This window comes from Herpailurus yagouaroundi, unplaced genomic scaffold, assembly GCF_014898765.1.
Source record: "Herpailurus yagouaroundi ecotype Mexico unplaced genomic scaffold, PumYag 166, whole genome shotgun sequence".
NCBI lineage: Eukaryota > Metazoa > Chordata > Mammalia > Carnivora > Felidae > Herpailurus > Herpailurus yagouaroundi.
Window position 1 is genome coordinate 317965 of NW_024412407.1, and position 9318 is coordinate 327282.

At 35.7% G+C, this 9318-nt stretch overlaps 1 protein-coding gene across 1 annotated transcript; it reads left to right on the forward strand.

The window, feature by feature from the left end:
* Nucleotides 1-6310: 6310 nt before the first annotated feature.
* LOC121038990 (olfactory receptor 9K2-like) lies at nt 6311-7288 on the forward strand. The gene has a single exon (XM_040489009.1). The coding sequence runs from the start codon at nt 6326-6328 to the stop codon at nt 7286-7288; it is 963 nt and encodes a 320-aa protein (XP_040344943.1). The 5' UTR covers nt 6311-6325.
* The last annotated feature ends 2030 nt before the right edge of the window (nt 7289-9318 follow it).

Consider the following 9318-nt stretch of genomic DNA (forward strand, 5'->3'; position numbering starts at 1 on the left):
TCACCCAGGCACCCCTGATTCTTTTTTAAAATTTCATGATATATAGAAGGATATTCACTAGTTTTCATTTGAGTAGATAAACAACCCTTACTTTTAGAAACTCATTTCTTAACTCTACTGTTAATACAGCATGCTGGTATTAGAAGAAAACTTTATGCGGAGAATAATCTAAACAGTCAGTTAAAGAGTTTGGGGAAACGCGGGGGTGCGTATTTAGAAGTAACACAGAGATGGGCAAGAGGAGGCAGTCATACCTCCATCTATGATTTCAAGACAACAGAAGAGGTGGCTTAAAAGATCCCAGAAGCCTGGGAATTGCTTCAAGAGTGAGTACCAGGGTGGGGTGTGCCCACCTGTGCCAGAACCAACAAGAGAAAAACCTAAGGAGCACACTGAAAGAAAGAGAAGGAAACTCCCCCTCCTCATACATCCTTAGTTCTGCTGTCAGTGTGAAAGCAGCGTCTTCAGGATCCTAGAGATCCTTCCCACTTTATCCTGACAATGTTTCCTTTAGCGAGGACAACTTTCTTTGGTATTTCTTGTGCTGCAAATTTGGCATGACACATTCTCTTAGTTTTCCTTTAGTCAGAAAGTTCCTTTTTTGCCTTCAGTTCTGAAGCCCATTTGTCCTGCACATGCTTGTTGGTTTGGTCTCCCCTCCTCCTATCTTTTTTTTTTTTTTTTAATATTTTTTTTTCAACTTTTTTTATTTATTTTGGGACAGAGAGAGACAGAGCATGAACGGGGGAGGGGCAGAGAGAGAGGGAGACACAGAATCGGAAACAGGCTCCAGGCTCCGAGCCATCAGCCCAGAGCCCGACGCGGGGCTCGAACTCACGGACAGCGAGATCGTGACCTGGCTGAAGTCGGACGCTTAACCGACTGCGCCACCCAGGCGCCCCCCTCCTATCTTTAAGTGCTTTAAAGATGTTGTTCCACGGTCTCTGGTTTGAATTGTTTCTGACCAAGGTGTATGATTTAACTTTCATTTGCTTGTGTGTAATGTCTCTCTTTTCCCCGCTTGACAGTGTCTCTTTTTCACTCACCTTCAGATTTTTATTCTGATGTGTTTTATTTGGTTTTCTCTCTGTTGATCCTGCTCGGGATTTTGCCCATTTCCTTGCATCTGTGTGTTTAGATTTGTCATCAACTTAGAAAAAATTTTTGCCCACCATAGTTTCTGTTATTTTTCTGGCCTCTCTTTTTCCAAATTACATGGCTAATATTTTCTCAGTTGTCATTGAACATCTGTTCTTTTCTATTTTTTCCTTTTTAACTCAATCTTAGGTTTGGTTAAAATCTTTTTCTCGGGGCGCCTGGGTGGCGCAGTCGGTTAAGCGTCCGACTTCAGCCAGGTCACGATCTCGCGGTCCGTGAGTTCGAGCCCTGCGTCGGGCTCTGGGCTGATGGCTCAGAGCCTGGAGCCTGTTTCCGATTCTGTGTCTCCCTCTCTCTCTGCCCCTCCCCCGTTCATGCTCTGTCTCTCTCTGTCCCAAAAATAAATAAACGTTGAAAAAAAAAATTTTTTTTTAAAAAATCTTTTTCTCCTGGTATGTTTCCTTTTTCTCAGTATTTAGTCATTTACCATTTATTATGCAATCTCTAAAAATATTTGGTTCATATATTTTCTCCAGAGTTTAATTTTTTTGTGATGGAAAGCAAATCTATAAAAGCTATGCATTAATAACTAGATGTGGAAAATCTTAAATCTATTTTTTAAAAATATTCAATGACTTTAACATTTCTAGTACATACACTTCAGTGAGATTGCATTATTCTTTTCTTTACTGAAGTATTTTATTTATTGTCTGTTTAGACTTTTGACATTAAGTTTATGAGTAAGATTTACCTATAAAGTTTAATGTCCTTATGACACTTATGAGAGACTCAAAACTATAGTTAGAGAGTATTTCCTTTATGACTATTCCTGACAGAGTTTATGTACAAATGATCTTATTTCTTTCTCAAATGTTCAGAAGTAAACACTGGTGAAGTCATTTAGGCAAGAACTATTCTTCATGGAAATATCATTAACGAAATTCAATTTCTTTAGAAAATATGATTAAAAATTCATACTTGTCTTTTACACATAATTTTTTCCTACTTAAAATATTTTTATTTAAAAAATCATCAATTTTTGGTAAAAATTTTTTTTTAGCAATATCCGCAGAATCTGTAGTGCCATCACCTTTTAATTCCTGACTCTTGTGATTTAATGTTGCTGTTTTTCCTTCATTAAATTGGCTAGGATTTTATACACATTACTAATTTTTCCAAGAATCAATGTCAGACTATGTGGCTATCCTATATTATACATATTTTTTTCTAATTAAGTAATTTTTACCTACATTATTTCTTTTCTGTTTTTGTTGTTTTGTGCTTTTTTTTTTTTTTTTTTTTTTTTTTTTTTTTATTTTTTTTTTTTTTTTGAGATAGAGAAAAAGAGTGTGAGTCAGGGAGGGGCAGAGAGAGAGGAAGACACAGAATCTGAAGCAGGCTCCAGGCTCTCAGCTGTTAGCACAGAGCCAGACCTGGGGTTCAAACTCATGAACCACGAGATCATGACCTGAGCCGAAATCGGATGCTTAACCGATTGAGCCATGCAGGTGCCCCCTGAGCACTCAGGCACCTCATATTTTGTTTTAACTTGTTTTCTATTTCACATTATTAAGAAGATTGTTATTAAGATCTAAATGTTCCTGCCTATCTTCTTCATATTTATCTGTAAGGTTTTGTATATCCCTCTAAGTACTACTTTTTCTTACCAAGCTTAAATATATCATGATTCATTATAATTTAGTTCAATTGAAATCAAAATTTTATTTGATTTCTTTTTTATCAGTATGTTTTTAGGAAGTGTTTATTTCTAATGTCCATGCCCATAAAGGTTTCTAGTTATCTATCACTTATGAAATCAATAATGATAGATAACCAGAAAATTCTATGGGCATGAACACTAAAAATAAACACTTCCTAAAAATCTATTTGATTTCTATATTAAGTTGAATATGATCAAGAACATATTTTGAATGATTTTAATCAATGAATTTGTTAAGGGTTTATTGATGTCTCAACTATTGTGACAGTTAGTGGCCCTCTACGTATTTGTCAGAAATAGCATGTTGTTACCGTTAATGCTATTGTGGAAAGTTTAAGGATTAAAAAGTATATTAGATTATGGTACATTTTACAGGTTAGATATTCAAACTCTATCTCATGTGCCTTCTAGATAGAGATGTTGGAAAGTTCAAATGTCTCCTGCCACACAGGTTCTTGACACAGATTTTGCTCTACCAATTAGATCTATACAAGCTCAGAATTTAGAAGGGCACAATGACTTGGGGATCAACTTTCTGTCCATTCTTTCTACCAGTAGAAAAAAGTTGTAGAAACATGTGGGCTTATTTCTGCAGTGCTGTTGAATCCTCAACTTCCTAGAAAAGTGATTTTGATGGATGAGGAAGTAGTGACATTTTTTTGCTTCTGTGTATCTGATCCCTTGGACCATAGGTCAGGTGCTGTACTTTTGAATTGTATCCCCAAAAGTAGTATATCTGTGTGAGTTTATCCTAAATTTCTCTCAGGATCATTATAAGAGTGCCATCCAGAAATTCTTCCAGCCTTTCCAAATTTGATAGGCCTCAATTCACCTTAATTAATATTTTCCTGTTTAATGTACGTAATGTACTTCTGGGGCACTTAGGTGGCTCTGTCTATTAAGAATCTGATTCTTGGTTTCAGCTCAGGTAATGATGTCATGGTTCATGAGATTGAGCTCCACATCAGATACTGCCGACAATGTGGAGCCTGGTTGGGATTTTCTCTTTCTCCCTCTCTCTCTGCCCCTCCTTTGCTTGCCACTCTTTCTCTCTCCTTCTCTTATAATAAATACATATTAAAAAAATAAAAACATGAAATACCTAATCTGCTTTTTCTTCCTACACTGACCAGACTTTTACTAATACTGTATTATAATGAGAAACTCTTACCCTATATCATTTTGTATTCCATACAGAGGAAAATTCTAAATAAACTCTAGAAATAATTTTTAATTAAAAGGGGATTTAAAAAGTAGTATTACAATTAATTTATGGAAATATTTAGGATGAAAATATATAAAGCTCAAAATACTAAGCTCATTAAATAGAGTATTATGCCTATGGTTATTGTTTTTTTAATTTTTTTTATGTTTATGTAATTTTTTGAGAGAGAGAGAGAAAGACAGAAGCGCAAGCAAGAAAGGGGCAGAGAGAGAGGGAGACATAGAATCGGAAGCAGGCTCCAGGCTCTGAGCTATCAGCACAGAGCCTGACACGGGGCTCAAACCCACAAGCCACGAGATTATGACCTGAACCAAAGTCGGATGCTTAACCAACTGAGCCACCCAGGCGCCCCTATGTCTATGGTTTTAATGCAGTCCTTTAGTCACAAAATAGTAAAGATATTTTAAAATCTTTTACTAAGGAAATGTAAAATCATTTTATTGAGTGCTGTTATTTCTTCTCTAATTGTTCAGTATTCGAATATAAGAAAGCATAGAATTAGCAAAATATTATCTGACTCTGAGTTTGTGATTTACAGGGTATTTGTCATATCATGAAATATGTCTACATCAGACCATGGGGGAGGGGAAGGGAGAAAAAAGTTACAGAGAGGGAAGGAGGCAAACCATAAGAGACTCTTAAAAACTGAGAATAAACTGAGGATTGATGGGGGGTGGGAGGGAGGGGAAAATGTGTGATGGGCACTGAGGAGGGCACCTGTTGGGATGAGCACTGGGTGTTGTATGGAAACCAATTTGACAATAAATTTCATATTAAAAAAAAAAGAAAAGAAATATGTCTACATCAAGAAATATAGATAAACCATATCTTGGAGTGAATTTTTATCTTTTTGTAAAGCTTAGTGAATGTAATTTACTACGTAATTTAAAATATTCACTTATCTAACACTTTTCTCATATAGTACTACCTTTTAAATCTGTTTCTATGTACCTACCAATATGTATGCCATGATAATTACCAGAAAGTTTTTCTTTGTCAATGAAGAAGACTAAGTCCAAAGAAATTTCCCAAAGCATACATACAACCAAAGGGAAAAGTTCCTTGTATTTGGACTATTATTAGATTATTTGTGTGTGTCTGACGTTACTGCAGTCCTAATGGACAACAGCCCTGGAGCCTGTACTTATGTCTCTCTAATTGACTTTATGATTACTCCTCTCCCAATGGAATCCATCACAGAGGATGAGCAAAACCTTAATGTTGAAATATCCTGAGGAAAGATTGCATAGGACTAAAATAAGTAAGACCATCATAAACAACCACTGTTGATACTGGAGCAAATGATGATAGACTATAGATGACACAAAATTGCTATGGTCCTTTAATACTCATCTTATTTTAAGATGTATAAAGCCTACTAGGATTTAAGAAAGGAACTCTCCATTATATATATTCCTTAAATATACTTGCCCTGCCCAAAGAGCCAGATCCCATGAATTGATGAAGTTGTGGTAGAAAGGCATCATTGTGTTGTAAGTATTAGAATGTTCATTAACTTCTCCCCACTTCAGAAAAGGAGCTGATTATGGCATGTTTTAATTAAACAACTATTAGTGGAAGTAAAATATTTATAATGAAGCAATAAAAATTCCTTTATTTTGGGGAATGGACTTGATCTGAGGAAATGCCCATTTATTTAGAATGATCTTTAGAGCATTTTATTTGATTTGGATTAGTGGTTTTTAAATTTTATTAATTTTAACACACAAATAACTTATCTATTTTTATTCTATTTTCAAAGATGGATACAGTAATAGTGAAAAGGAAAGAAATTGAGGTAAATAAGGTAACAATATTTTAAAATATATTTATTACTGTCATGTAATGATTCAAACACTCACTTGGCTATCACAGGCTATAAACATTGTCATAGCGATTACATGTAATATCTCTATTTTAGATCCTAGTAACACTCCTATTTTAGATTGTGAAAATTATTTTACTATAAAAATGTTAAGAATAGAAATTTCAAATTTGATTGAAATTAGACAATATTGTACGCTACTTATTGGCTGAACTCACAGCAAATTTATGATTTAAGTACAGTGACCCAGAAAATTTTTTCACTGCTTAGTCTCATAAGCCTAGTATTGTGTAATGCAAATTCTTGATTCTTCATGACATTAAAATTGTTTTCTGTGCCATAGTTAATTAAGATGTAAATAATTTATTCTACATTTAAGAAATTATTTATGCCACTAGAAACAAAGCCTAGATTTCATTTGTTTATTTTGCCTTGTGCCTCTCAGCAGGTTTCTGCCATGGGTGACAGGGGAACAGACAATCACTCGGAAGTAACTGACTTCATCCTTGTAGGCTTCAGGGTCCGCTCCGAGCTCCACATTCTCCTCTTCCTGATCTTTCTGCTTGTGTATGCCATGATCCTTCTGGGTAATGTTGGGATGATGACCATTATTATGACTGATCCCCGGCTGAACACACCCATGTATTTCTTCCTAGGCAACCTGTCCTTCATCGATCTCTTCTATTCGTCTGTTATTGCACCCAAGGCCATGATCAACTTCTGGTCTGAGAGCAAGTCCATCTCTTTTGCAGGCTGTGTGACCCAGCTCTTTCTCTTTGCCCTCTTCATCGTGGCGGAGGGATTTCTCCTGGCAGCCATGGCCTATGACCGCTTCATTGCCATCTGCAACCCACTCCTCTACTCTGTCCAGATGTCAGCACGTCTCTGCACTCAGTTGGTGGCTGGTTCCTATTTATGCGGCTGCATCAGCTCAGTTCTTCAGACAAGCATAACATTTACTTTGTCCTTTTGTGCTTCCCGAGCCATCGACCACTTTTACTGTGATGACCGTCCACTTCAGAGGCTATCTTGTTCTGATCTCTACTTTCATAACATGGTTACGTTTTTCTTATGCAGCATTATTATTTTGCCTACGATAATTGTCATTATTGTGTCCTATATGTATATTGTGTCCACAGTTCTAAAGATAAGATCCACTGAGGGACGTAAGAAAGCATTCTCCACTTGCAGCTCTCACCTGGGAGTCGTGAGTGTGTTGTACGGTGCCGTGATTTTTATGTATTTCATCCCTGATAGATTTCCTGAGCTGAGTAAAGTGGCCTCGTTATGTTACACCCTAGTCACTCCCATGTTGAATCCTTTGATTTATTCTCTGAGAAACAAAGATGTCAAAGAAGCTTTGAGAAAGATTCTGGGGAAAAAAATACTTCTATTTAATTCTATCTTAACAGTGACATAACTGAAAGGCAGAGGCATTATGACAATCTGGGGAGGCATTGGCACAGAGAATTTGCCCATTGATATTAGAAATATTTAATTTTGGAAATTTTGCGTATTTGAAACCCATGTACTTACAGCTGAAGGATACATTAGGACTACATTTTGCCTGGCTGTTGATTTTGGGGTGGAATGGCTTTCGCCATACTTCGTCTTCATATGGGTAAAGATAATGATTGCCATATATTTTGATTTTAGGGAAAATATATCCCAAGTTTGCTGCTGGCACTCTAAGGATGATGTTTGGGGTGTATTGTTTATTTTGACTTAGGAACAAGTGTTATGTAATATGTATGTAACTGGTAGGGTAACAAAATCTGATATGATAAGAAGACAGAACAAAATATCTGATTTATTGCAGAAATCTTTTTGAATGCTGCATGAGAGAAACAGTTACTCTGCAGTGCACACAGTCCTAAAGGTGACATATGAGTCATTCTTAATTGTCCAGAAGGTCACAGTTTTCTGTGGCTTAAATTATTCTTGAAAATCCTCCCTTGACAAGAAAACCATAAAGAAAATGAAACAAAAACAAAGATAATTCATTTTTTGTTGTATATGCCTTAGAAAAAATTCATCAAATGATATTTACTGAATTTTGATGTGCATTTTGCCATATGAAAACCCGTAAGTGTAAATAATCTGTACTTAAGCTCACAATCAGATGAGGAGAAAAGAGCTGAACAGATAACTAAACCGCCACACAGAAACTCAGTGAAAAACACATTTATAGAATATACAAAAAAAAAAAAAAATGCAGCCTTTAGAGGTGAATGTTCTTGATGGTCAGAGAAATCTTAAGTGCTTTGCAAAATAAATAAGTAGAATTGAGCAGGTTTCTGTGCAAAGAGAAATAAATAACTATATGGTGAACTCCATGAAGTTTAATAAGTCATTTTAACGCACAAGACAAAGAGTGAGGGATGAGACTTAAAAGGAAATTCATGGCAATCATGCAGACCTATATGTCAAGCCTAGGAAGACAGCCTTTATTCTGTAGACAAGGGGTAAGCTCTGGGGATTTTTCAAAAAGACAGTATTGTATTCAACTTGGCATTTCACAAAAACCATACTGGTAGCTTTATGGAAAATAAATATTCACAAGGAGAAGACAATAGTCATAGAAACTGTGCGGCCATCCATGTAAGAGGTTGCAATGGCTTTACAAAAAGCAGTCTTATTAGGGACTGTGAAGAAAGAGATGACCTTTAGAATGGCAGCTAAAGTAAGCTGAATATTGATTGCTGGTTGATAACATGAGAATGATGTAGAACTGAACAATGACTTCTAATGTTTGAGCATCTCTGCTGGAGAAATGCTACCTCATAAAATGAGGAAGGAAATATAAGGGTAATATAGTTCATCATGAACCTAAGAGTTAAAAAATAAGCTCAGGTGTCAAACTTAGTTTTCAAATTCTGTTTTTGCCAATGTAGCTCTGAGAAAGTTATACATAGTATAACTTTGAGAAAGAGATACATAGTATCTCTGCTTTGTAATTTCCTCCTGTAAAATGGGGTACATATCTACATCTCAGAGTTACTTGAATGATTACATGACATAAATTTCATACTTATTTGTTAAATCTGTATATTTATTGGCTACCAGATTTGTTCTTTCTTTATGCCTTTACTATTATTTATGTTAAGTCTGAGAGAGGAAGAAAGACAGTGACATTCTCTGTCCCTCAGTAACTTCACTCTCTGCCGAGAAACATCCCATGTCTGCAAGAGTACCTGTGTTTTCATTTCCATAGACAGAGCTTGCATTACCCTACTTTGTTATTTCAGTCTTTATTTTTCTTTTTGCTGAGAACTAATAGAAAAGATTAAAAACAAACCAAAATAACAAGTCTCAAACGCAAAATAGTATCTTATCATCATATGCTATATCTGTTCATGTCTCTACCCATGTCTTTCTCTAAGCATCTTTCCTTATACTTTAACAAATGTCACCTCTTCCACCCGCATTTTTTTTTAATACAGGTTACTG

Bases quoted from the DNA above. Each gene is read 5' to 3' on its own strand.
- LOC121038990 (XM_040489009.1), top strand. From the start codon at position 6,326: ATGGGTGACAGGGGAACAGACAATCACTCGGAAGTAACTGACTTCATC.